Source organism: Symphalangus syndactylus, chromosome 20 (assembly GCF_028878055.3).
Source record: "Symphalangus syndactylus isolate Jambi chromosome 20, NHGRI_mSymSyn1-v2.1_pri, whole genome shotgun sequence".
NCBI lineage: Eukaryota > Metazoa > Chordata > Mammalia > Primates > Hylobatidae > Symphalangus > Symphalangus syndactylus.
In genome coordinates, this window is record NC_072442.2 from 44932717 (window position 1) to 44960540 (window position 27824).

The window sequence follows — 27824 nt, forward strand, 5'->3', positions numbered from 1 at the left end:
TAAACCCTCCCTCTCCCAGAAATGACAACAGAGACGGCAGCCGAGATCGGTAGGAAACGTCTCGTTGACAGCTCAGAGCTTAAAAAAAAATATATACACATATATAAAAAACACTTCTGCCCCCTCCCCCATGAATGGGTCCAGGCAGCTCCTTCCTGCAGGGGGCAGGGGAGAGGGCCACCAGGGCAGCGCCTGTTTTCTTGAAGGCACCGACCCTCCTCTCCCCATGTTCCCTGCCTCCAGTTCCAATGCAGGGGTCCAGGTGGCAGGCCCCTCTGGGAAGGAATGGGTCTTCCCCAAGCTTCTACCCCACCTTGGATTGGGCCGCAGGTGTGGAGGGCCTCATCAAACTCTTTGGGACCCCCCACCCCCACTCCCCGGTCCATTGTCCATGCCGGAACCGCAAGTGCAGAAGTGGGTGGGGTGGGCCAGGCTGGTCCGGTGCTGGCTTAGTCTGATAGTTGCTGTCCCTGGAGGAGGACCCCCAAGGGCTGATGTCTCTGAGGCTGCAGAGTCCTGGCCTGGGCTCCTCCGGCCCCCTACCCCCACCGTATTTTTTTTTTTTAAAGAAAGAAAGAAAGTGGGGGAGGCCAGGGGGGCAGGGGACAGAACACGGGGGAGAAACAAAGGTGGTCAGTTGGGGAGGGGAGCTCCTGGGCTCTCCCTGGCTGCCCTGGCTGGGGTGGGGCTGAGCCTCAGTTGGAGTCAGAGTCTGAGGAGTCCCCTGAGGAGGAGGAGCTGGAGCTGCTGCCCTCGGACTCGTTGTCTTCATCCTCATCATCATCCTCGTCGTCGTCTTCGTCCTCGTCATCCTCTTCATTCTGGGGGGTGAGAAAGGATGTGGAGTCACCAGGTGGCCCTCCTGGCAGGACTCCCCTCCCCTCCCACTATGCCCTGTCTGCCCCACCTCGTCCCCATCCTCGCTCTCGTCCTCACTGCTGGACTCAGAGGAGTCACCGCCATCTTCAGAGGAGTCCCCATTCTCATCATCTTCCTCTTCTTCATCCTCGTCCTCGTCATCCTCATCCTCTTCATCATCCTCCTCGGACTCCTTGGAGGGACGGAGGCACATCAGTGGTCTCTGGTCTCTGCCCAGCCATTCCAGGCAGTGCGCCCCCACCCCCCAACCCCATGCCCCTGCATCTGGGAGGGACTCCTTACCGACTTGGACTGCAGAGTAGTCCGGCTGGATTTGGGGTTTGGGCCTCGCAGCTTGGTCATGCTCTTACGTTTCTGCAGGATGGGGACACAAAGGTGGCAGCCATGAGTTCCAGACACCCCTGAATTCCCCCACCCCTACCCCACTGCTGCTCTGCTCCCAGACTCACGTTGGAGATGTACTCTTTATATGCTGCACGGTCCTGGGGAGACAGGCTCTGGGGGAGACAGAGGTGGCAAGGGTTGGAACACAGCCAACTACTGCTGACTGAGCATGCTGGCCTAGTGCTAGGCAGTGGGCTGAGCATTTATATATCACCCCATCTTACCCCACTCAGGCTCCCTAGATTTTGGGTCTCTGAAGAGAGCCCCTGGGATCTGAGAACACAGCTCTAATTTTTTTTTTCTTTTTTCCTTTTGAAACAGGGTCTTGCTCTGTCACCCAGGCTGCAGTGCAGTGGCACAATCTCAGCTCACTGCAGCCTTGACCTTCCCAGGCTCAAATGATCCTTCCAACTCAGCCTCCAGAGTAGCTGGGACTACAGGCATGTGCCACCACACCATGCTACCTTATAATTTTTTGTAGACAGCAGTCTCACTATGTTGCCCAGGATGGTCTTGAACTCCTGGCCTCAAGTGATCCTTCATACCTTGGGCTCCCAAAGTGCTAGGATTACAGGCGTGAGCCACTGTGCTGGCCCAAACGCTGGTATTTCTGCTTCTGATGCCCAGAGTCCTTCTCTAAACCACTAAGACTGTTGGTTTTCACATTTTCCCTGTTGCTCTACGCAAATGGAAGCTCCTATCAGAGGCTTCCTCACTCCAAAGAAGTGCCCCCGTGATGAGTCAGCCTGGCATCATCAACCACACCCCAACACCAAACCCTTGAGCCACCGATGAGGTAGTGGGGCTCATCAAACTCCTGAAACGGCAAATCCCCACAATCTTCCTGGGTCCTTGGCCAACCTGCCTTGGTGAGTGGGAAGGACACAGGTGATTCTTTCCACTTTACAGATCTGACTATTCAACCAAAGCACAGAGGGGAAGCACAAAGGCCAGGAGTCTAGGAGAGGTCCCGTGGTCCCGGATGGGGGAGGAAAAGGCAGTCTGATTTGGATTCTTCTACTTACTGTGTGACCTTGGGCAAGTTACTTAACATCTCTGAGCCTTGGTTTCCTTATTTTTAAAAAGGTGATAGTGGCTGCAGACGGTGGCTCAAGCCTGTAATCCCAGCGCTTTGGGAGGCCGAGGTGGGCGGATCACATGAGGCCAGGAGTTCGAGACCAGCCTGCCCAACATGGTGAAACCCCATCTCTACTAAAAACACGAAAATTAACCAGGTGTGGTGGTACACGTCTGTAGCCCCAGCTACTCTGGAGGCTGTGGAAGGAGAATCGCTTGAACCTGGGAGGTGGAGATTGCAGTGAGCCGAGACTGCACCACTGTACTCCTGCCTGGACAAGAGAGCAAGACTGTCTCAAAAAATAAAATAAAATAAAACATAAAAATAAAAGGGTGATAGTGACTGTTATCCTGAAGGATTGCAAGGGCATGGAATGTAATCATGAATGAGACCAGCCAGCACAAGTGGGTGGATGGGCCAGGCTGGGCTGGTGCTGGCTTAGTCTGATGCCTCCCTGTTCCTTCCAAGGGTCCTTTGCCCTCTCACCTTGACCCAGAGGTCCAGGTGCACCTTGTACTGCTTTTGCTGCTCCTCGGCCAGCTTTTTATAGTGCTCCTTCTGGCTCTGGGAGATGCGCTGCCAGCGGCTGCCGATCTCCACCATGCGCTCCTTCAGCGGCAGGTGGTTCAGCTCCCCATTGGACAGCAGCTCCTGGGAGAACTTCTGGTAACCGTTCCTGGGAGGTGGGGGTGGTACAAGGAGGGTCAGGACCCCAACAAAGCAGCCGTCCAGCCCTGACCCTCCCCCACCTCCAGGGCAGGCTCCAACCCCCAGGCTCACATGGGAGGCTTCTTGGGTTCTCCCTGGAATTTCATCTTCTTGGAAGAATTTGTAGCAGCTGGAGGTGCCCGCATCTCACTCAGCTCTCTCTGGAGGGAGAAAGGTCACACTCACCCCCCAGTCCCACCCCCAAAATACTGCTGCCTTCTGCCCCATGCCGTCAGCACCTTAGCTGGCTGGCTTTTTCTGTGCCGGGGAGGAGGAGAAACAGGTAGCTAGTGAGCAACTTCCTAACAGCTCCCATCTGAGGCAGGCACCACAGTTTACAAGTGCTTTCACAACTGCTCGCATCTCCCGAGTCAGCCTGGAGGTTAGCAATGTCACCCCCACCTTACTGATGAGAGACAGGGGTTCAGAGAAGGAAGCTGAGACTTGCTGAGGGTCACAGACCAAGGCTGGGCCTTCTTGCTCAGAGCTGCCCAACCAAAGGGGAGTTCCCGAGCTTTCAATGAATGGGGTGGCCCCGGCCCCATTCCTACCTCGTATCGCTTTTGGTCTTCGGCTGCCTTCTTAATCCACATCAGTTTCTCCTTCTTTTCCATGTTATTCCAGGTCATTTCCATGGCTTTCAAGGCCTTCACCCGATCATTCTGGGGACCGATAAGGGTATCAGCCGTGGGAGGGGTCACCCGGGGCTAGAGGCTGCAGTACTACCCTTTCCCACCCCTGTCACCTTGAAGCGGGCCAGGTAGTCGCCGATAACGCTCTGTTGCCAGATCTCTTCAGCTCTCTTGGGGGACTCGGGCAGCTTGCCCCGTTCCTCGCGCTCCCCACCGGGCTTCCTCTCCGACTGAGCCTTGAGCGCCGCCTCCCGGGCCTTGTACTTGGCCTGCGGGGATGGCCCGGGCGTCAGCCTTCCACCCACCCCCAGGGGGCGCGCGCTCCCCGCGCAGCAGCCCAGGCGCTCCCGCCGGCGGGCAGAGGCGTGGGCTGGTGCAGATGTCTCCCGCCTGGGGCTCGCCCCCGCCTGGCCTACGGCGCTCAGCTAACAGCTTCCCGCCTTCCGGCTGCTGAGCGCCGGGCCCCACGTCCCAGCCCAGGCACCGCGTGGCTCAGGCGGCCAGGGGCGAGGTGGCACGGCCCGCCAAGGGGAGGAGGGGGCCCTGGCAGCCCCCCTGGGGGCACAGCGCTCTGCCAGGCAGCCTGACCTTCTTCTTCTCAGACAGGTCGTTCCACATTCGGGCCAGCAGGCGAGTCAGCTCGCTCTCGGAGAGCTCAGGCCGCTCCTCCTGCAGCTGCCGCCGCTTCTCCTCCGAGAAGATGAACATGGCCGACACGGGCCGCTTGGGCTTCTCGGAGCCGCCCTGTCCAGGTGCAGAGGGTCGGGGTCCGTGGGTGCTGCCAGGGAGCCCAGTCTTGCCCACCCCCGCCTGCGCGGCCGCACCCTCTGCCCACCTTGCCCCCTTCCTGGGCTGGCTTCTTGGAGGCAGGGCTGGTGGCCTGCTTCTTGTTGATGTTCAGCATCTTCTCTTCCCCCAAGACCCGCTGCTGCTCCTCCTCGGGCAGGCTCTGGACAGGAAAGAGGAGCACGGGGCTGCATGCCTGGCACCCAGACTGCATGGTGCCCTATCTCCAGGGGCTCACCAGGGCTCTGCCTGCCAAGTCCCAGTCCTCTCTGCCCACTGCCCCACCGGAGGAACACTCACCTCGAGGAAACGGAGCAGCTCCACCTCGTAATCTTTCTTTTTCTGGGAAAGTGAGTGGAGTCAGGATCAGTCTGGAGACAGTGTCCCCACAGACCCTGCAGTACTCCGAGGACAGTGACCTTCAGCGGGCCTCCAAAGCCTGGGTGTGGGCTGGACTCCCTGCCTGGACGGGCTCAGTTGCTAAGCCCAGCCCAGCCCCACACCGCATTGGAGGCAGGTACCCAAGGCACACGACACCAGGGACTGACTGGCCCAAGATGGGATCAGACCTCATGCAAATGTCCAACAACGATAGACTGGATTAAGAAAATGTGGCACATATACACCATGGAATACTATGCAGCCATAAAAAATGATGAGTTCGTGTCCTTTGTAGGGACATGGATGAAACTGGAAAACATCATTCTCAGTAAACTATCGCAAGGACAAAAAACCAAACACCGCATGTTCTCACTCATAGGTGGGAATTGAACAATGAGAACTCATGGACACAGGAAGGGGAACATCACACTCCGGGGACTGTTGTGGGGTGGGGGGAGGGGGGAGGGACAGCATTAGGAGATACACCTAATGCTAAATGACGAGTTAATGGGTGCAGGAAATCAACATGGCACATGGATACATATGTAACAAAACTGCACATTGTGCACATGTACCCTAAAACCCTAAAGTATAATAAAAAAAAAAGAAAAAAAAAAAAAAAAAACCCCAAGGCAGGGTGGCCCCTGCCACAGCTCACCTGGTCACACTTCTTGTGATAGGCGTCCTTCTCCTTCTGGGACAGCAGCTTCCACTGCTGGCTGCACAGCACCATGCGCTCCGTGCTGGGCACGTCCTTCATGTTGGCCATGAGCTCTGCGCAGTACAGCGAGTAGCTGTTCCTATCAGAGCCGCAGGGAGAGAGGTGCAGCCCGTGAGCGAGCAGGGCAGCAGGCCTTCTCACCTGCAGAGCCCAGCCCAACCTCCCAGCTGCCCACTCGCCCATCCACCCCAGGGCAGCGCTCACGGAGGTGGCTTGGTGGGTCGCCCGTCAAACTTGTCCTTGAGCTGGCGTTCAGCCTTGGTGAGGGTGGACTTGGTGATACCCTCCTCACTGATGTTCAGCTCTGGGTGCTTCTGGATATAGTCTCTCATGATCTCCTGCAGAGCCAGGTGGGGGGATGGAGGGCAATGGGGTGTGGAGTTAGCTGGGGCAGGGGCAGGGGGAGAGCCGCTGGGGAGGGCAGGCAGGGAGCAAAGCTGGGGGTGGCTGCGCGTCAGTGGTGTCACACGAGACGTGGTGCCCTGCCCTGCCCTAGCCTGAGATCTCATGGGGGTTGGGGGTGGGGAAGGTAGGGGCAGAGGTGAGGGGCCCAGAAGGCCCCTCCCTCAACAGAGGGATGGGGAGTGACACCTCCCGCAGAGTGCGGTGGCCACGGAGTCGGAGGGCAGGCTCGTGAAGAGCCGGACGGGGAGGAGCGCAGCGGAAGCCTAACCTCGTACTCCTTCCGCTGCTCCAGGGCCTTATGAATCCATTTCAGCCTCTTTTTGTCCGAGAGCTGAGACCACTGCTTCCCCAGGGAGTCCTTCACCTCCTTCGTAGTGGCCTGCAAACCAAAAGCCGTCAGACACGCACAGGCAGCCAGGGGCAGGGGGAGGGGGGAAGGGGGAAGGGGGCACAGAGGCCCCCGCCCCCTCAGGCCATGGGAGGTCACATCAGTGTCCCCCACAGGCCAGGAGGGGAAGGCGGAGAGGCGGGGATCCCGCCTGGGTGCAAGGGGACTGGCTCATACACGCACGCACACACGCACACACTCGCACGCCAGCTGGCCCGGGCCCTGTCCATGCAGCCCACCCCTGGGGAGGGGCCTCCTCTCCTGCTCCCCTGCACCGTGCCCGGCCGACCTGGTGCGGCTCCCCCCTGGCCACAGCCGTGCATCCTCCACCCCCAACCCTTGGCCAGACACTCACATCTGGCCGCACTTTGAGATACACCTTCTTCTCGTGGGTGTACCACAGCTGCTGGGGGGTTTTGGGCTTCTCTGGGATGTCCGATTTCTTGGCATTCTGGATTAGGTCGGGGTGATCCTCCCTAGCCAGGACACGGGGAGCAAGGATCAGCAGGGGACGCTGCCAGGGCAGACTCAAGCTAGCTGCCCCACCCACCAAGCATCCTGGGCCTTTCAGCTGGGACTCAGTGGGACGGTGGCTGCCTGCCTGTCTCTGCCCCTGAGCATGGCACACCAGGGCTCACATGTGACCCATCCTCTTCCATGCCTCAGATATGGCAAACTCAAGGCTCTGGCCAGGGTTAGCCTATTCTGCTGCCCCCAGTGCCCCGTGGCCCTCCTCTGGGCTCCACTGCCTTACCTGAATCGGGCCAGGTTTCGCTCGAACTCCTGTTTCTCTCTCTGGAAGTCCTGAATATATTTCATCTGGGGGGAGGAGGGGATGGGGTCACCCAGGACCCAAGGGTATCTCACCCTGAGCTATGAAGGCCACCCAGACCCCTCCTCGCTGGCTCTTCTGCCTCCCACACTGTGATGCAGAGAGTGGAGGCTGGCACCCTGCCTGCCTCCTGGCGGGACTCACCACAGAGCATACCTGCTGGCTTCTACCACAGATGGTGGGAGCTGCAGGGGTCGCCCAGACACTGAATCCTACATCATATTCTCTCCTTCTGAGCGAGAGTCCCAGAAGGGGGCCATGGCATTACCCACGGTCACACAGTGCGCAGTGTCAGCGCTGAAGCTCCCCCACTCATTTCTCCAACACCACAGAACTCTCACACAGTGGCGTCGGGTGCAGGCCTTGCTCCTGTCACTCCCTCTTCTCACTGTCTGTGGCAGCTGACATTAGTCTGTCCCCTTGTAGGTAGCCTCTACATAGGGCCAGGGCTGGGCTGAGTCCTGTTTCCAAGGCATGAGGGGAGACTGTGTGGAGGGGAACCCAGAGCGAGTTCTTCCAATACAAGTCTCAGCCAGCTACCCTGCATCTTCCTGCCCAGCTCTGACACCGTCACCTTCTCTTTCTCCAGGATCCCGGCTGTCTGGCCCCTCCAGCCCTCCCTCCCTCAGCCCACTCATTCTCTCCCACCACTTCCCTTCCCTTCATCACCCCCTTTTTAGCCTCCCCATTCTCACCTCACTCCCTCCCTGCATCTTTCCCCACTTCTCCAGTCTCCCTCTTGTTCCTCCTTCCCAATGTCTCTTTCTCTTCCTCATCGACCTTCTCTGTTGGCTCCCACACAATGTCCATCTCTTCTTTCGTCCTCGCAGGCTCACAATGGTGGCACTGGTAGGTGCCAGGGGCTCATGGCAATTGAGCCTAACCCCTGCCTCTTATAGAAGCACCACGCATAGACAGGCAGTGCTCCTTTTCCACAGTTCCCACAGAAAACCAGAAGCAGAGCTCAGCCTCCTCTTCCCCAATCTCAGTCCTCCTCAGACAAAACAGTTTTAGAGCTGGAGGGCACCACACAGACCTGGCTCACCTCACATAAACACCAGGCCCACAGAAGTGAAATGACTTACCAAAGGCCCCATACACAGCGATTCAGTGGCAGAGCCAGGAGAACAGGCCCAAGTCTTGTGTCCCCCAGGACAGCACCTTGTCCACTCTACCAGTTTCTTCTGGTCTTCCCTGTCTCTGACTCTAGAGCTTGGCCTCTCCCTCCCATCCCATGAGAGTGTTTGGGTGTGTGCAGTCCTGTCCAACATCCTCATCAAAGGGTTCAACAGTTCCAGCAATCCATACCCCTCTCTGCTTGGGCGGTGGTTGCAGACAGCTGGCTTCTTTTTTGGATACAGCACCAAGGGCATGTGAGTCTGCAGACAGGGTATGCCAACCAGGAAAAAGGGCTACTCATAGCATGGCAGCGGCCAGTGCCCCTTTTTGAGAACTGGCTATGTATGACTTTGTTTCCTCTCCAAGCAGATGTGCTTCTTGTCTTTCCTGCTGCCCTTCCCCATCTATCCCTGGCTCTGTCTCCTTGTCCAGTGTTTCTTTGTGTCCTCTGTCCCCATCCCATCTTCCTCGTGTCCCATCTGCAGGCTCCTCCAATGTTTTGCTGCCTATCTCTGGGAGGGACCTCCTGAGCTCTGTGACTGCAGCCCTGCCTGGGAGGCTTGGGCAACCCTTCACCCAGAGTTAATGCTTTGATGGTCTGGGACAGTGCCCGACTTCTGAAAGGAACAGTATGAGGCCAGGAGGGACAATGTGTGTCCTTGAGTGAACACGTATGTGCGGAGAAGGAAGTGCACTTCACAGGTGGACGTGGCAGTAACAGCACTGGACTGGGACTCTAGGGCACTAAATCCTGCTCTAGCATCAATAGTTGTGTCACCCGGGACACTTAATCTTCCTGCACCTCAGTTCCTTGCCCACAAAACTGGGATAACCTTTTCCTGGGGTTACCTTTATAAAGACATTGCAAGTATCAAATGAAACCATGATGGGAAACATCATAGAGGGTGAAGAAGTGCTGTGCAGCCTAACAGTGAGGATGGGTGTATGGGGGAGAGAGAGCTTGATGAAACAGAATGCTGTGGTTTTTCTGTAGGGGGAAAGGTTGGTCTGAGCACCTGCTGTCTGGTTTACATCTGTGATGGTGCCTGTGCCTGACCGTGTGTGGGCCGAGGAAGGGGCGATCAGGTGTGGCTGCCCAGGACCTATTCTGCTGTGCTGACTCACCCTCGTCCCTGATGCCAGGTTTCTCCAAGGCCTACCTCCAACTGACCCACACCACGCCAGCTGCTCCCAGCCTCTCCCCTCCTCCCACCTTAACTCTCCTCCCCCCCCCACCTTCTTCTTCTCCGGAAGCTCCTTGTATTTCTTGGACAGAATCTTGGTTAGGTCCAGGTTGCTCATCTCAGGGTGGAGTTTTGCATACTTGGCCCGCTTCTCCATGAAGAAGCGGAAATAAGGGGTCAGGGGCTTCTTTGGGAAGTCTGGGTGTTTCTGGAAGAAGGGACAAGGACACAGTGGAGGTCAAATACATCCGTTCTTTGGACCTTTCCTCCCATACCCATCATGCTCCTCCTCCTAGTAACTCACCTTGAGTTTTTTGCCTTTGTAAGGGTTTTTAACATGTTCCTGAGCATCAAGGATCAATTCTGTCAATGTACGGAACTTCCTCACCTGGAAGAAGAGGGGTGGGAGGAAGGGGAAGTTGGGAAAAGGAAAATGCCACACAGTAGCATACCCCCATCTTATAATGGGTCTCCTCTACTCTTTACTAGACTAAATTTACCAAAAAAGAGCAGAGGCCAACAGCCAAATGAAGCAGGCAGCACGACACCCAGGCACTGGCCCATGCCTACCGCAGAGGCCCAGGCAGTCAGTACACACCAAAGGCCAGCAACAAGGGGACTAACCTCAACCTGGTTGTCCATGCTAGCACCTCCGTCAATCTCAGCACAGCTCAGGCTGTTCAGCTCAAGACCACTCAGATAGAAAGTGACATAACTTTAAGCCAGTGCTGTCAACCGTGCCACCTCCCAAAACGCAAAGGGGCAGGTAGAAAGCTAACGGGAGACCACATGAACGCCTCTCCTGGTCTCTTTCCTTCCTGTTTACAGCCTGTTTCACTTCCCCCACCACGGCTGAGGTGGGGGTATGTGTGTATGTGTATGTGTGTGAGTCAGAAAAGGGGGATCAGTTACCTCATTGGAAATCTCCACCCATTTGAGCTTGCACATGTCTCCAGAAAAGTCCTTAAATGCTACTTTTTCCCAGTCCATATGTGATTCGGTGGTTTTGAACTTGGAGCTGTCATTGGATGGAAGGTTGTTCTTCATGCATTCCAGCAAAGTCAGCATGTCTTCCTGGGACCAACGGTCTGGTAAAGGGTAACAGAGGCCATCATGCCTGGCTCATGCTATCCCCCTGATCTGTTCCCCAGTTCTTGAGTGCTCAACTCTTCCTCCCTAGGGCATCCCAGCCCCTGGTTGCTTCCTATCTGAAGGCAGAGACAAGATATGGCTCAGCCCTAAGGAAACTGGCCATATTGGATCAGGGCAGGGACTCCAGTCCAAACCATGCTATACCCAGAAAGCTAGGCTCGAACTCAAGTCTGGCTTGCTTCAAAGCTATTATCATTTCTACTGTGCCAAGCTGCAATGGGCAGCTATTTGCTGTAAGGGGAAGAGGGGTGGAAATGAAGGTACAGTGATTCAGGGCTTTGTGGGAAACGAGGTAGCTTGTCAGAGAAGGAGGGAAGCACGGAGGCGATATATCTAAATGTGCTGCCAAGTTCAAGTTCTGAGTGGATATTCTAAATGTGCAACGACTGAGAATGGGGTGTGGACAGTAAGGAAAACCCATGCAGATGTCTCTCCTGCACAGCTGGAAACCAGTGTTAGAGATACCCACCATCCCCTAGCCCCTTAACGCAGATCAAGGGAGAATTTCTGGCAAATAAGAAAAAGGAAACAGAAACAGAAGCAGGATACAGGGCAGCTCTGAGGCAAGGTAGGCAGGTGCACAAAAACTCTCAGGGCCCTGCTCCAGGGAGAACCCCCAGAATTACAAGCTGTCTTGTCAGCCCAACTACCCAGGGAAGCAGGACCAGGTCTGGAACAGTTATTTTCAGCCACTGAAATGCAGCCCTAGAGAGCTCTAGGCCTCTGTGGATGGGCTGGGAGAATAGCCACCCAAGGCCAGAAGTCAAAAGGGCTCTTCATTTTCATTTGCATCTCATAACCTAGGCCAGAGATTCTGCAGAATGGGCCACATGGACCCATAATCCCCTCTCCCCTCAATGTCCCACAAGCACGGCCAGCTGCCCAGCTTCATCCTACCCTCTATCCCCATCTAGACTAGATCACTGCTGAATGAGGCAGAGATCTAGTTGAGTACACATATCCCATGGCTTGGGGCCTAAAACCACCAAAACAACCCTTTTCTCCACCTGCCTCTACAAAAGCCTCATAGTCTTCCTAAAAAGCCTGAGAAGCCTTCCCCAACCGCTTCCCGACCCTCCTCCACACTCATCCTTTCTCCCATTCCAGGACAGTGGGCTGGGACACACTTTAGGCTGAATGGGAACCCCAGAAGGCAGGCCTCCTCTAACATAGAGGGTGAGGGACAGGGAGAGAGGGGAGGATTCAGCCAAACCCCAAGTGTGGGAGATGCTTGATTCATAAATACTCAAGGCACTTTCTCCCCTAGTTCAGTGTATGCAGACTGAAAAAGCCCTTGAAGAAGGGAGTGAGCCCCACAGCCACGAGGGAAAGACGGTTTAAGTTTCAGAGGGCCGGGGGTGGATGCCCCTACCTTGGCCTTTGGGGGCGGCCATTTCCAGGTCTGTGGGGCAGTCGGCTTCTCCGTTCATCCTCCAGCTGTCCAGCCACCTCCTCGGTCGTGCTGGCCGGGCAACCCGGGGTCAAAGCACCTCACCCTTTGGAAGACATACCAGTTCCCATTCAGGAAGGCTGAGAGGTGAACGACTTCCTAACCCTCCACGCCCAGAGTAGAAGGGGGCAAGTCCACACTCTCAGAGACCCAGCCATGACCTTATTAGACTTAAGGGGTTTGTGGGAGTGGGAGTGCGCCCCTCCTCTTCTTCCTGACCCCCTCCCCCAGCCCCTGCAGCCCGGCTCCGCGGCGCGCGCCCTCCCCTGCCCACGCGAGGGCCTGCTCCCAGCTCCCGCGTGCAGCGAGCGCCCGCCCTCCGCCCCCCTTCCAAACCCCAGCCAAAAAAAAAAAAAAAAAAAAAAAAAAAAGAAAAAATCTCCTCCTCCTCGGAGCGCCCGCCCCGGGGAGGCCCCAGGCTGGAGGGCGGGGGAAGAGGAAGGGCGGGTAAAGGGCGCGCGCGGCCACGGAAGCGGGCACGCGCCCCAGTCTCCTCCTCCCGCCTCCCCCCGGCCGGTTCCCCCCGCCTCCGCAACCCGGCGGGGACCCGGACGCAGCGCAGCCGCCGCCAGCCCCGGAGCGCAGCGGCCGCACCGCCCCCGGGGACCGGATCCGGATTCCCGCCGCTCCCCCCTCCCGGGCTCCCTTCGCCGTCCCCGCCCGCACAGGCGGGCAAGCAGCCGGAGAGAAGCGGCCTAGCCTGCCCCCCGCCCCCGAGCCACCCACCCCGGCCAGAGGCGCCGCCACCGCCCAGCCACCCCGACGCGCACGGAGGAGCCCGGCACAGAGGCGCGACCGCGGCGGGAACCGCCGCCTCCTCCCCCGAGCCTGCGGCCCAGCCCCGCCGGCGCCCCCGCCCCGGCCTCCGGGGAGCCGAGCCAAGGAGAGGGCGGGAGGACGGCGGCCAGGAGGCGGGGGCGCAGCGCTCACCGGCCCCGCCGCCCCCTCCGGCGGCCGGGGAGAACTGCGCCTGCCGGCTCGGAGAAGCGCGGGCTCCTCCGCCAGCGGCCGGGGCTCGGCTCAGGCCTCGCTTCCTGCCTTCCCCTCCCCCGGCTCTCGGCGTCCTCCCAAGTGCCCTGGTCTGCTCGCGCCCGGTCCCCTGGTCGGTGGTCGCTCCAGGTCCCCGCTGGGCGCCCACCGCACCCCGCGGTTCGCTCCCTGCTGTCCGGCCCCGACCCCAGCGCGCGTCCTCAGCCGCCTCGGTTACCCGGCGCAGCGCGGCCTCCGGGCTTCCCGCTCCGGCGGCTCCCTCCCCGGCTCTGAGTGGCGGCGCCCTCCCCCGCTCGGCCGGGCACAGCCGCAGCTCCCTCCCGTGGCGGCAGCGGCTCCTCCTCCGGGCGAGGCGGCGGCGCCGGGGCGGCGGCTGCTGCTGCTGTGGCGGCGGCGGCGGCTGTGGCTGCTGCCTGCTGCTCCTCGCGGCGAAAAGCACAAAGCACAGCGCCCTCCGCCTGCAGGCAGCCCGCCCGCCGCCGGCCCCGGCCTCAGCTCGCACACCCCCCGCCGCCGCCGCAGCCTCAGCCGCCGGAGCAGGGAGGAGGAGGGAGAAGGGAGGAGGAGGAGCGGGAGGGGGGGCGGGAGAAGCGGGGCAGCGAGCGCGTCCTTCCCCGTAGAGCGCACACCGACCCCCGGGGAGCGAGCGCCAGCCCGCCCGCCTCGCCGGCTCCGCTCCCTCCCACAGCCTGCCCGGGCGGGCTCCGCGGGGGGCAGCTGGGAGGAGGGGCGGGAGCTGGGGGGACCCGGGCGGCCGAGGCGGAGGGAAGGAAGGAGGGGAGGGGGGTGGTGGTGGTGGTGGTGCTGGTGCTGGTGGCGGCGGCGGCGGCGGCGGCTGCTGCTGCTGCTGCTGCTGCTGCCGCCGCCGCCGGGGAAGGGGGGGCCGGGGCAGGGAGACACGCAGCCGCCCGGATGGCGGCGGGGCTCGGAGCCGAGGCGGGCGGGCGGGCGGGCGCCGAGAGCGACCTCGCCAGACCCGCGGGGGAACTAGCAGGCTTCGCCGGCGCGGGAGGGAGGGCCGAGGCGCGGCCGCGGAGAGGGTGCCCAGAGGGGCCCCCGGCGTCCGGGGAGGCTCGGGGGGCGCCCACAGCACTGCTCCGGAGCTCTCCCCCAAGTCCTCCCAGCTCAGACTAGGGCTTCCAGGCCAGCTCTCTCCCGCCTCCCGGAGCGTGGCCACTGGTTTGGGGCGCACGCACGCCGATCGCGGCGTCCAGCTTCGGTGCCTACCTCGCGGTCCTCTCATTGCCGAATGGCACATACGAAACTTAAAAAAAAACCCCAAAACTAAAACCTCTGCATTAAAAAAAAAAAAAAAATCCCCGTTGCTCTTTACACCCCGGAAACGGCGAAGGAACGACGGGCTCCGGCAGAGGGGCCGCTGTGGGAGCCGGTTCAATCCAGCCCGGCATGGCTCCCCAGGCCTGCCCAGGCGCATGGAGATCGGCGCCGCCGCCACTCGTAGCAACCCCTCTCCCCCGAAATCCGCGGCGCCCGGGCTCACTTACCGAGCGTGTGGATGGGAGCGCAGGCCGGGGGCACCTGGGAGCACGGCGGGCCGAACAGCCGAGCCGCAGCTCCGCTGCAGCCGACGCCGGGGCAGCGAGTCGCCAGACAAAGCCCGAGATGGCGAAGCGGAGCGACGGCTAATGGCGAGCCCCACGCGCCGCGCTCCGCCCGCCCCGCTCCGCCCGCCCGCCCGCCTCGGCGCAGCGCAGCGCCGCTCCGAGCGCTTGCCCGTCAGAGCCGCCTCGGCGCCGCCGCCTCCCGGGCCACCCCGGCCTCGCCTGGCCCCTCCGCCTCCTCCGGGCGGCTCAGCCTCACCCCTTCCCTCCCACTGCTCTAGGGGTTGCACAAAAAAAATTTTTTTTTTTAAAGAAAAATGGTTTTCTTTTTTTTTTCTTTTTTTCTTTTTTGCAGGGCGGGCATGTTGAGACTTTTGGATCTTTCTGCCCCCAGCTCGCACTCACCTGCGGAGCAGCCGGGAGGGCTAGGGGTGGGGGCGCGCGGGGCTGGAGCCGGCGAGCGCGGGTTGAAAGCCAGCCAAGCTCTGCAGCGCCCGACCCGGGCGTGTACGCCGCCGCCAGTCCCCGCAGAGAAATCGTCCTCCTACCCCCGCCTCCATCGCTCTGCGTTTCTCTTCCAATCAGCCGGTCGCTTGGTGGCTCCTCCATTCTCCGGCCAAGCCCAGCTGCCTAGAGCGAGCTCTACTCCTCCATCTGTTCGCCGGGGTCCTCGCTCCCCTGCCGGGGCCGGCGAGACGGCGTGAGGCCGGAGGGGGATTTGCAAGGAAACCTGCCTGCTTCCCGCTCCCATTGCTCCATCCCCGCTGCCTCCTGCCTCCTGCTTCTCTCCTGCGTCTTTCCAACTCTCCCCTGTCGCCACTGGTGTGTCTGAGTGTGTGCGCGTTTTTTTTTTTTTTTTTTTTTTTTTTTTTATTGCTCTTTGCTTTTGCAACCCTGAAGCAAAAGGGAGGGGGGGTAGTTACAGAAAAAAAAAAAAAAAAAAAGGCGAGAAAGAAGCTCTTAGATTTGCAACACATCGGAAAACCGGGGGAGCACCCCGCCTTATCCGATCTCCATGCTCCGCGAGGGCCTTCCGGGTTTTAGGACGAGCTTCTCAATGTCCCCTGCTTCGCTGGGTTTAGGATCCGAGGAGTCCGAGCAAAAAGTTCTCCCCCTGGGTCGTAGTGAGGGGCGTCGGGGTGGGAGTTGCGGGGATTTTTCAAGAAGCAGCAGCTATCCTTCCTACCCCGGCGTCGGTCACTGGGCCGGGGTGGGAGAAGGAGCAAAATCTCAGTGGGTTTGCGCGAGGGATCTTCTAGGGTCGAGGCGGGTGTGGGGGGAGTTGGAACCGGGAGACACCGCTTGGCGCATCTCCCCCTCGGTCTCTACCTCCTGTGCTATGCCAGCTCCCCCTTTAATTTTTTTCCTCTCCTTTAATCTAATTTCTTCCAACTCCACCTTTGTTGTTACCGGCGTCACGCCCGGATCAGCCAATCCCCGCCACGCAATCAGCTTGTCAAAAAGCCTCGGCCAGCCCTGGGAAAGCAGGCCGCAGGCGCTGCCCCCCGCCCCACCCCCCCGGCGGCGGCGGCGGCGGCGGCGGGCAGCCGCGAGGGGAGCCCAGCACCTGGTTCTCGCTGCCCCGGGCGGCAGCGGGGCAGCCTCCAAGACGTCCCTCGGTTCACTGTCCTGCAGGCCAGGGATGAAAGGCCTGGGCAGGGTCCACCACCCACTCTCCCACTGCCACGGCGGTAGTTGACTGTCTGCCTCCCCTTTTCAGAGGAAAGGTTATCAGGACAGGACGCAGGGAGCCAGAAGACTATCTGAAGGAAGCCTGCTTCCAACAGGCCCAGCCTCCAGCCACCGCTCCTGGGGCAGCGCCATTGCTCCTGGCTGTCAGGCTGCCAGTCTCCCACATCGACGCTCCACTGCCCGCATCTCGGCCAGCTGGGTCACCCAGCCCCTTTCGACTCTCCCCTGGCACGCAGCCTTCTCCTTCACTCGGCCTGCCTCGCTGCTGCTGTAATTCCTCTTATCTCCTGGGAGAAAGGAGATTGCTTTCCCAGGACTTCCACATCCCACTTCTGTCACGTTTCACAAACAGGGAGGAAGCCCTGTCAAGATCTGGTGTGTCCTGTTTGTTTTTTTTGTTTGTTTGTTTGTTTTTTTTTTTTGTTTTTTCTTCCAGAGGGCACTGGCATGTAGGAGAAGCGGATTTACCACTAGTAGATGTTAATGAAATTTCGGCTTCTAGGCCCCTAACTTGCAGGACCTGCCCAAGGCCCTGAACTTAATTTTGTTTTCATCATTTGGTATTTTTTTGTCAAAAGAGCCACCGACCACCTCCCCGCTACCCCAGAACTGAACATGTTTCTGGCCCTACAAACCCAGGTCGGCCCTTGGAATATACACAGGCCAATTTGTGTGGGATCACACTGCGCTAAAGGTGAGGCATGGTGGGCTAGGCGCACTGGCTCACACCTGTAATCCTAGCACTTTGGGAGACCAAGACAGGAGGTCTTAAGTGATTAAGCCTAGGAGTTCGAGATCAGCTTAGACAACATAGCAAGACTCTGCCTCTACAAACACACACACCCTATTATAATATATCAAAAAAAAAAAAAAAGGAAAAGTGAAGCATAGAACTGACTTTATTGTTTTGACTAGGAAAGAGCAAAGGGTTTGGAATCAAAAGTCCCAGCTTCCCCACCTTCTTAATAGTGTGTGAATCTGAGTGCCTTATTAACCTTCCCTGGTCTCAGTTTCCGTATCTGTAAAGTTAGAATAGCAATCCTGTTTACTTTGCTTCTCTCACCAGGGATCAGAAGGTCAAATGAGATGATGTATGTAAAATTGTAAAGTCCTCCACAGATGGCACTTGCCACATTACAGTGAGAGAACTTGAGACCCCCCCACCAACAACGTTCCAAATATTCCACATGCAGATCTGGAGTCCAGGTGTCCTGGCTCCTGGCCCTGAACTTTTTGGCTGGGCCAAGGGGCTTTTTGGTAAAGTGCTTTGGAATAAAACAGGATAAACGTGAATCATAAGGATGAGTATTTATTGATTCCTTGGGCAGCAGAAACTATGGCTGGCACCCTTCCCACTTGGAAACGAATTGGCTTGTTTTACATCTATTTCGTCTGTGGTGAGGTCAGGAGTCCAAGACTTGGGCTAAGGGCCAGAGTATGAGGGAATCTGCCCTTGGCCCTTTTTCTTTGCCCGCTTTCCCAGTTCATCTCCCTTCCCACCCTCTAGCCTTCTGGCATGTGCCTTGAAGCAGAGCGCTGGCATTCAATAACCCCAGCCCAGGCTGGTGACAAAGCAGGATCCTAGCTACACAATTTCCACTTGGCCTCAGCATTTCCCCAGGTTGCCAGCATCCAAGCACCAGCTTATATAAAACCCCCAGAGTGCCTGGAATGCGTTAACCAAAGTATGGTACTTAAATTACCGGTCTACAGGGAGTAATTTTAGATGGTATACCAATATTTTCAGATTTATATATTTTAATGTATATTGGAAATGTTCTGTTTTTAAATTTTTATTTAAGATGGTATAAAGACACATGTTTTTGGGCCAAGAATGTTATTGTCCCTTGTTACTTTTTTTTTTTTTTGGGACGGAGTTTCGCTCTTGTTGACTAGGCTGGAGTGCAATGGCGCGATCTCGGCTCACCGCAACCTCCACCCCCTGGGTTCAAGCGATTCTCCTGCCTCAGCCTCCCAAGTAGCTAGGATTACAGGCATGCACCACCATGCCCAGCTAATTTTGTAATTTTAGTAGAGATGGGGTTTCTCCACGTTGATCAGGCTGGTCTCGAACTCCTGACCTCAGGTGATCCGCCCACCTTGGCCTCCCAAAGTGTTGGGATTACAGGCGTGAGCCACTGCGCCTGGCCTGTCCCTTGTTATTTTTTTTATTTCTGTGTAAATTAGAGACAGTAAAGTACACACACTTTAAGTATACAACTTTTTTTTTTTTTTGAGATGGAGCTTTGCTCTTGTCACCCAGACTGGAGTGCAATGGCACGATCTTGGCTCACTGCAACCTCCACCTCCCTGGTTCAAGCAATTCTGCCTCAGCCTCTCGGTAACTGGGATTACAGGTATGCGCCACCACACCCAGCTAATTTTTTTGTATTTTTATTTATTTTATTTTATTTTTATTTATTTATTTTTTGAGATTGAGTCTAGCTCTGTTGCCCAGGCTGGAGTGCAGTGGCACGATTTCAGCTCACTGCTACCTCTGCTTCTGGGGTTCAGGCGATTCTCCTGCCTCAGCCTCCTGAGTAGCTGGGATTGCAGGTGCCCACCACAATGCCCAGCTGATTTTTGTATTTTCAGTAAAGATGGGGTTTCGCCATGTTGGCCAGGCTGGTCTCGAACTCCTCACCTCAGGTGATCTGCCTGCATCAGCCTCCTAAAGTGCTGGGATTACAGGCATGAGCCACCCAACCCAGCATTAAGTATACAGCTTGATGAACTTTTAGGTATGTATATTTAATATCATATTACATATGTGTATACCATGTAACCAGCACCCAGATCAAAATATCAAATATTTCTAGCATTTAGCAAGTTTTTTTTTTTTTTTCTTTTTTGAGATGGAGTCTTACTCTGTCACCTAGGCTGGAGTGCAGTGACATGGTCTTGGCTCACTGCCAGCTCTGCCTCCCAGGTTCATGCCATTCTCCTGCCTCAGCCTCCTGAGTAGCTGGGACTACAGGCGCCCACCACCACGCCCGGCTAATTTTTTTTTTTTGAGACGGAGTCTCGCTCTGTCGCCCAGGCTGGAGTGCAGTGGCGCGATCTCGGCTCACTGCAAGCTCCGCCTCCCGGGTTCACGCCATTCTCCTGCCTCAGCCTCCCGAGTAGCTGGGACTACAGGCGCCCGCCAACACGTCCGGCTAATTTTTTTGTATTTTTAGTAGAGACGGGGTTTCACCGTGGTCTCGATCTCCTGACCTCGTGATCCGCCCGCCTCGGCCTCCCAAAGTGCTGGGATTACAAGCGTGAGCCACTGCGCCCGGCTAATTTTTTTTTTTTTTTAAATTTTTAATAGAGATGGGGTTTCACTGTGTTAGCCAGAGTCTCGATCTCCTGACTTTGTGATCCACCTGCCTCGGCCTCCCAAAGTGCTGGGATTACAGGCATGAGCCACCACGCCTGGCGCATTTAGCAAGTTTACTCAGTATTCCCCTCCAAATGCCATCAATGTTCTGAGGTTCTGAGCTCTATGACCATAGATAAGCTTTGCCTGTTCTTGTAGTATTTCCATTGTATAAATATACCACAATTTATCCATTCTACATTTATTTATTTATTTTAAAGGTGAAGTCTTGTTATGTTGCCCTAGCTGGACTTGAACTCTTGAACTCCTGTTTTTTTTGTTTTGTTTTTGAGACGGAGTTTCACTCTTGTTGCCCAGGCTGGAGTGTAATGGCACGAACTCGGCTCACTGCAACCTCTGCCTCCCGGGTTCAAGCGATTCTCCTGCCTCAGCCTCCCAAGTAGCTGGGACTACAGGCATGTGCCACCACACTTGGCTAATTTTGTATTTTTAATGGAGACGGGGTTTCTCCATGTTGGTCAGGCTGGTCTCAAACTCCCGACCTCAGGTGATCCGCCCGCCTCAGTCTCCCAAAGTGCTGGGATTACAGGCTTGAGCCACTGTGCCCAGCCTTGTTTTTTTGTTGAGACAGAGTCTCGCTCTGTCACCCAGGCTGGAGTACAGTGGTGTGATCTCGGCTCACTGCAACCTCTGCCTCCCAGGCTCAAGCGATTCTCATGCCTCAGCCTCCCAAGTAGCTGGGACTACAGGCCTGCACCACTACGCCTGGCCAACTTTTTGTATTTTTAGTAGAGACTGGGTTTCACCGTGTTACCCAGGCTGGTCTTGAACTCCTGACCTCAAATGATCTACCTACCTTGGCCTCCCAAAATGCCGCCTCCACCTCCCAACCTGCTAGGATTACAGCCGTGAGCCACCGCACCCTGCCACAAGTTCAAATTAATTAAAATTAAATAAAATGGAAAATTCAGTTCCTGAGTCACATTTACCATATATCCATGGCCCTGTGTGTCTAGTGGCTACATTATTGGATACTAGAGTTATAGAACATTTCCTAAGCTGGGTGCGGTGGTTCACGCCTGTAATCCCAGCACTTTGGGAGGCCAAGGTAGGTGGATCACCTGAGGTCAGGAGTTCGAGATCAGCCTGGTCAACATGGTGAAACCCTATCTGTACTAAAAATACAAAAATTAGCCTGGCGTGGTAGCAAGCACCTGTAATCTCAGTTACTCGGCAGGCTGAGGCAGGAGAATCACTTGAACTCGGGAGGTGGAGCTTGCAGTGAGCTGAGATCCCACCACTGTACTCTAGCCTGGGCGACAGAGCAAGACTCTTCTCAAAAAAAGAAAAGAAAAGAAAAGAAAAGAAAAGAGAATAGAATGTTGTGATTTGGGGTACATGGTGTGAGGGGATGGCAGGATATGAAGGAAAGGGCAACTGAGTAGAGCTCTTAGAGGTAAAACTCACAAAAGTGTAGGGCCCCCTCTGACCTAGTCCACCTGCAATTTTTATTTATTATTTATTTATTTTTTATGTTTAGAAGAAATATGGACTTTAATGAAGAGTTTTCCTTATGATACAAGTGAGACCCGGGGAAACATCCCAACAACGACAGAAGGAGGCCAGGATGCAAACAGCCCACTCTCCCTTATCCACAAGGCCTAAAGAGAAAGCCCGGCTTGCTGTCATACGGCCACTCCAGGCCTAGGCAGGGCCGTGCCTGTAAAAGGTACTCAGGAACTGCAGGTTTTGCATTTCCCCTTTGTGAAACTAACATGCATTTAGGCAAACTTCTGCCTCCCAGCCTCGTGGTAAGAGGCCCAAGTTTTTCTAGTCCTAGCTGGAAATCAATTTCATCTGCCTCAGTTCTGTGGTATAAATAATACTGCTGCTGATTCCAGTTACCTCACAGACCTGGGCAACGAAAATGCCAAGAGCTGTAAAAGGTCTTGGAAAATTCAAAAAGGTGATGTATAAATGTAATAATTGATTATCATTTTGTGCTCAAGAATAAGCCATGGAAAACAAAATTAGGAAAGTAATCTATATCCCTAAAATATATGCATATAAAATTTTAAAAGAATGCAGTTCCAACTCTGCAGATGGTATTCAGGGATGATCTACTGCTTTAGAGTCTCAATGCCCCTTTTCCCACCTCCACAAAATCCACGTGGGAGAGTTTATTGTACACGAAGCCCAAATTCAGTCACCCCCACCCTCCTGTCCCAGAAAGGGAGGCAGGGCAGAGGCTCCAGGAGGAAGGGCTACATTTTGGCTATAGAGTACAATAGGCATGCATCATGGGAGGGCGGGGTTTATGAAATGGATTGAGGGGCTCTGGCCAGGAGGCACTGAGCAAGGGAGGGGTCCATCTTCCCCCTGGCTGGGAGGGGGACTCTGGGACAATCTTTAAGGGTTGCAAGGCCGGGCGCGGTGGCTCACGCCTGTAATCCCAGCACTTTGGGAGGCCGAGATGGGCGGATCACAAGGTCAGGAGATCGAGACCATCCTGGCTAACACGGTGAAACCTCGTCTCTACCAAAAATACAAAAAAATTAGCCGGGCATGGTGGCGACTGCCTGTAGTCCCAGCTACTCGGGAGGCTGAGACAGGAGAATGGTGTGAACCCGGGAGGCAGAGCTTGCAGTGAGCCAAGGTCACGCCACTGCACTCCAGCCTGGGTGACAGAGCAAGACTCTGTCTCAAAAAAAAAAAAAAAAAAAAAAAAAAAAAAAAGGGTTGCATATCCCCAGGGAGAGGGGATAGCTGCCGCTCCTGTCTCTATTCTCCCAACCCAAACCAGAGAGGGTGCTGAGCAAGGAGAAAACAGGGTCCCAGAAGCCAAGAAGGTGTCGGCATCCCTGTCATTAAACTCAGAGACCCATGAACTCTTTTTTTCTTTTTTGAGATGGAATCTCACTCTGTTGCCCAGGGGGGAGTGTAGTGGTACAATCTTGGCTCACTGCAACCTCCACCTCCCGGGTTCAAGCGATTCTCCTGCCTTAGCCTCCTTAGTAACTAGGATTATAGGTGCACGCCACCACACCCAGCCAATTTTGTATTTTTAGTAGAGACGGGGTTTCGCCATGTTGGCTAGACTGGTCTTGGACTCCTGACCTCAAGTGATCCACCCGCCTCGGCCTCCCAAAGTGCTGGGATTACAGGTGTGAGCCACCACATCTGGCACGAACTCTTTGCATAAAATAACTTCAGACCTAGGAGATGGTCAAAGGCACAAAGTTTAAACATGGGGTGGGGGTTGTGGAGAGGGGTCTGGGGTACCCTGAAGCTCAGAGGTGTGATTTGTTCCTCCTTGCCCAGAAGGGTGACTGCTCCACTGGGCCTATCACCACAGGACATTTTCCATGACAAGCACTCACCTTCTTGGGGAAGGGACATCGGGTTGGCACAGGAAAGGCCTAGGTAAGGCGCCACTCTGTCCATTAATACTTCCGGTGATTAATGTTTGGGGAGAAGCAGGATTCTCCCCCAGGCTTCTGACTCAAACTGTCTCACTTAGCTGGATACTAAACCCAGTGTCCACACTACTCTCAGCTCTGACACAAGGCCAAACCTACAGAACACTCCCAAATGAGGTCCCGAGAGTTAGGGAATAGGGTGGAATCTTCTGGAAGAGGGCGCTGGGGCAGATCACAGTTTCCACTTCACAGGTTGCTGTAGATACAGTTCACTGCCCACAGAGATGATGGGCCAGTGATTGTCCATGTGGTAGCTGATGAGGTGACTGACTCTCTCTTTTTTTTTTTTTTTTGAAACGGAGTCTCGTTCTGTTGTCCAGGCTAGAGTACAGTGGCGCAATCTCGGCTCACTGCAAGCTCCGCCTCCTGGGTTCACACTATTCTCCTGCCTCAGCCTCCTGAGTAGGGAGTACAGGCGCCCGCCACCATGCCCAGCTAATTTTTTGTATTTTTAGTAGAGACGGGGTTTCACTGTGTTAGCCAGGATGGTCTCGATCTCCTGACCTCGTGATCCGCCCGGCTTGGTCTCCCAAAGTGCTGGGATTGACACTCTCAAAGCAGTGATCCTTTGTCCAAACCAGTCCTTCAGGGTCCACCAATAGCAGGTGCTTAGGCAGCCCACTCTGCAAGCCAGTAAGCACATACTGGCCTTGGTCGTGCTCTCCTGCACCAGGAAGTCGCCGTGGAGCTGCAGCAATGCCTCAGCCTCTCCCTGGCTCAGCTTCCGGTGGAACGAGGGCTCCCCTTGGAGCTGTTCAGCCACGGACACCACCGGGGAGGGGGAGGCACCCAAAGAGCATCTTTAAAGGGCTTCATGTCAAAGAGGTAGCGGGGTGCACTGCGATTGATGGCGGGATGGGGGGGCCCAGCACCACCTTCTGCTTGCTGGGCCTTGTCTAGGTTCTGGACATTGACATAGGGATCATTGAAGAGCTCTCTGCCTGCTGGACAGGGTGGTGGAGGTGGCATCTGTTTGTGGACTTCTGGATCTCCCCCAGCAGGCTGTCCCAAAGGCAGTGTAGCTCCCAAGTGGCTGGAGGTCCAGACACTGGGTGGAGTGGGCCAAGCAGCCTCTGAAGTGGCTCCTTCCCGAAGCCTCATGTCTACCAACTCCCCAAGAGGAGGTTCCTTCCCCGGGACGTCATTATAGTACTAATGGTCAGGTGGCTCTTCCTCCTCCTCCTCCTCCTCATCCCAAGCTGATCCATCAAAGCCAGCCATCCTGTCATGGGGGTGATGAGTTGGGGTGTGTTCGTGAGGTATTGTTTGAAGCACAACTCGAAGGCCTGGCCAATGGTGCTGATGACACCCTGGGAGGGCCTTTGGGACACTCCAGAATGTGGCAGGCTCTCTGATTCACAGGGTCTTTGGCAACGTAGGCAACATCCTCAGCTGTGTCCTGTTTGCAGTCTGCGGCCATGAGGTTGAGGCTGCTGGTGGAGACAGTGAGAATTGGCATTCCAGCAAGTTTCCCGGGATACAGCTGAGCAGGCAGCTACAGGGCTTTCTCTTCCTTGTCACCCCCTTCACACCCAGCACAGCATCGCACACCAGACTGATGGTCTGCCTCCCTGAGTGACCTGAGTTGGGTGTTGAAGTCGAGGGCACGCATTGATTGCAGGACCTCCATATAGCCCATGGAAGTGAGCCTGGGCCATTAGCATCCTCTGCTACAACAGCTGTGGACTGGAGCTAGCAAAGTGAGGACGGGAAGGAAGTGGTCCCAGCAGACACAGAGCAGGGCCAAGAGGAAGAGCAAAGCAGGGCGTCATGGAGTCTCCGCACCTCATTGCAGGCCGATTTGATTCCAGATCACACCACTGCCTGCTTAGGTCGCCACTCCAACTTTCTCCCCTGGCCCTGCCTCCCTAGAGAAACTTAATTACACTCACTTCCCGCCTCACTAACCCCCGACCCTCTCCACCTGCAGTTTTTAACTTTCGGAGTTGCTCACATTGAGCCTACAGCAATTTGTCAATTACACTTCAGGTTTTTCTACCCTGGCACTGGTTCCTGTGGAGGTTACTGCTTGTGAGTTTCTGCTCCCATCAACTGTGATTCTCAGGCTGGGCATGGTGGCTCATGCCTGTAATCCCAGCACTTTGGGAGGCTGAGGCAGGAGTATTGCTTGAGCCCAGTAGTTTGAGACGAGCCTGGACAACATAGGGAGACATCATCTCAACCAAAAATTGAAAAATTAGCTAGGTGTGGTGGCTCGTGCTTGTAGTCCCAACTGTTAGAGAGGCTGAGTTGGAAGAATCGCTTGAGCCCAGGTATTTGAGGCTGCAGTGAGCTATCGTTGTGCCACTGTACACCAGGCAGAGCAAGAGCCTGTCTAAGAAAAAAAGAAATTGTGATTTTATCTGACTATCTCACCAATTTAGGGCATAGCAATTTGCTGTGTGACCCCACTTCTCTGATGGATCTAACAAGAGTTGATTTTTCAGTTTGTTCAGCTTTTTACTTGTTTGAATGTAGAGGTGATTTCCAAGCTCTTTACATGTTAGACTGGAAACTCTTCTTCCTGTTCTTTTTTTTATTTTTTTATTTTTTTTTAGAGATGAAATCTTGCTGTGTTGCCCAGGCTGATCTTGAACCCCTGGGCTCATAATCCCAACTCCAAAGTGTTGGGATTATAAGCGTGAGCCACCTTGCCCAGTTGAAATCCTCTATTTCGTTTTTTTTTTTTTTTAGACGGAGTCTCACTCTGTCGCCCAGGCTGGAGTGCAGTGGCGTGATCTTGGCTCACTGCAAGCTCCGCCTCCTGGGTTCACGCCATTCTCCTGCCTCAGCCTCTCTGAGTAGCTGGGACTACAGGCGCCTGCCACCACGCCCGACTAATTTTTTTGTATTTTTAGTAGAGACGGGGTTTCACCGTGGTCTCGATCTCCTGACCTCGTGATCCGCCCGCCTCGGCCTCCCAAAGTGCTGGGATTACAAGCGTGAGCCACCGCACCCGGCCCTCTCTATTTCGTTTTGAGTGAATTTGGCTGTTTGTGTCTTTCACTCTGTTTAAAAAACTATATATGGGCTGGGTGTGGTAGTGCATGCCTATAATCCCAGTACTTTGGAAGGCCAAGGCAGCAGGATTGCTTCATCCCAGGAGTTTGAGACTAGTCTGGGCAACATAGCAAGACCCTCTCTCTACAAAAAATACAAAAATTAGCCGAGGATAGTGTCCTCATGTCTGTGATCCCAGCTACTCAGGAGGCTGAGGCAGGAGGATCACTGGAACCCAGGAGGTTGAGGCTGCAGTGAGCCATGATTGCTCCACTGCACTCCAGCGTGGGTGACAGAGTGAGACCCTGTCTCAAAAGAAAAGAAAAAAAAAAAAAAAATTCCCACACAGCACAGATGATAGGAATTTTTTTTATCCTGATGTATAGGAATTTTATTTTACTTTTAAATTTATTTAATTAATTATTGTTATTTTTTTTGAGGCGGAGTTTCGCTCTTGTTGCCCAGGCTGGAGTGTAGTAGCGTGATCTCAGCTCACTGCAACCTCTGCCTCCCAGGCTCAAGCAATTCTCCTGTCTCAGCCTTCCAAGTAGCTGGGATTACAGGGCGCACCACCATGGCTGGCTAATTTTTGTAGTTTTAGTAGAAACAGGGTCTCACCATGTTGGCCAGACTGGTCTCAAACTCCTGGCCTCAAGCAATGCGCCTGCCTCAGCCTCCCAAAGTGCTGGGATTACAGGCATGAGCCACCGCGCCCTGCCAATAGGAATTTTACCATTTCATTTAAGTTGTCAAATGTATGGGTATTTATGTTTGTAGTATTCCTTTGTTATTCTTTTAACGTTTTTAGGGTCTGTAGTGATGTCTTCCATTTCTGTTATAATTTGTGTCTCTTCTCTGTTTTTCTTGGTCAGTCTGACCAAATGTTTATCAATTTTACTGATTTTTTTTTTCAGAGAACTAGCTTTTCATTTCATTGATTTCCTCTACTGTTTGTTCTTAATTTCACTGATTTTTTTTTTTTTTTTTTTTTTTTTTAGTGACTCACTCAGTTACCCAGGCTGGAGTGCAGTGGTGCTATCTCGGCTTACTGCAAACTCTGTCTCTCAGGCTCAAGCGGTTCTGCCATCTCAGCCTCCCGAGTAGCCAGGACTATAGGTGTGCACCACCATGCCCGGCCAATTTTTATATTTTTATTAGAGATGGGGTTTCACCATGTTGGCCGGGCTGGTCTTGAAGTCCTGACCTCAAGTGACCCACCTTCCTTGGCCTCCCAAAGTGCTGGGATTACAGACCTGAGCCACCAAGCCTGGCCAGTTTCATTGATTTCTATTCTATCTTTATTATTTCCTTCCTTTTGTCTGCTTTGGGTTTAATTTGCTCATTTTTTTCTAGTTTCTTATAGCAGGAGTTTAGGTTATTGATTTGAGATATTTCTTATTTTCTTTTTCTTTCTTTTTTTTCTTTTTTTTGAGATGGAGTCTCACTCTGTTGACCTCAAATGATCCGCCTGCTTAGCCTCCCAAAGTGCTAAGATTACAGGCGTGAGCCACCTCGCCCGGCCTCTTATTTTTTAATCTAGGTATTTAATGCTTTGTTTCCCTCTAAGCACTACTTCATTGCATCTCACAAATTTTGATATGTTTTCATCTTCCTTTAGTTCAAAATATTTCTCAATTTCACTTACGACTTTAGCTTTGGTCTATGGGTTATTTAGAAGTG

General features: G+C 55.1%; 1 protein-coding gene and 1 pseudogene across 23 annotated transcripts; both read right to left on the reverse strand.

The window, feature by feature from the left end:
* Positions 1–46: 46 nt before the first annotated feature.
* Positions 47–15488, reverse strand: UBTF (upstream binding transcription factor). Of its 23 annotated transcripts, none has more exons than XM_055256245.2 (21): positions 15057–15454; positions 12022–12145; positions 10410–10585; positions 9802–9885; positions 9550–9705; positions 7117–7181; positions 6718–6838; positions 6243–6353; positions 5774–5907; positions 5507–5648; positions 4768–4809; positions 4517–4630; positions 4270–4425; positions 3795–3950; positions 3601–3711; positions 3122–3210; positions 2828–3017; positions 1329–1376; positions 1162–1233; positions 908–1051; positions 47–821 (listed from the first exon to the last, which is right to left on the reverse strand). In XM_055256245.2, the coding sequence occupies exons 2-21, from the start codon at positions 12077–12079 to the stop codon at positions 696–698; spliced, it is 2295 nt and encodes a 764-aa protein (XP_055112220.1). In that variant the 5' UTR covers positions 12080–12145; positions 15057–15454; the 3' UTR covers positions 47–695. The 23 variants fall into 23 exon arrangements, with proteins under 23 accessions (XP_055112220.1, XP_063485258.1, XP_063485259.1 ...); XM_063629188.1 differs by lacking the exon at positions 15057–15454 and adding an exon at positions 14595–14770; XM_063629189.1 differs by lacking the exon at positions 15057–15454 and adding an exon at positions 14317–14356.
* A 7803-nt stretch (positions 15489–23291) lies between these two features.
* LOC129469543 (SHC-transforming protein 1-like) lies at positions 23292–25178 on the reverse strand (annotated as a pseudogene).
* Between the last annotated feature and the right edge of the window lie 2646 nt (positions 25179–27824).

Coding starts and splice junctions, on each gene's coding strand:
- UBTF (XM_055256245.2), bottom strand. CDS start 12,079: ATGAACGGAGAAGCCGACTGCCCCACAGACCTGGAAATGGCCGCCCCC. Junction 5,908..6,242: donor AGCAGCGGAAGGAGTACGAG/GTTAGGCTTCCG, acceptor CTGGCTCTGCAG/GAGATCATGAGAGACTATAT. Junction 3,951..4,269: donor ACCTGTCTGAGAAGAAGAAG/GTCAGGCTGCCT, acceptor CCATCCCCGCAG/GCCAAGTACAAGGCCCGGGA.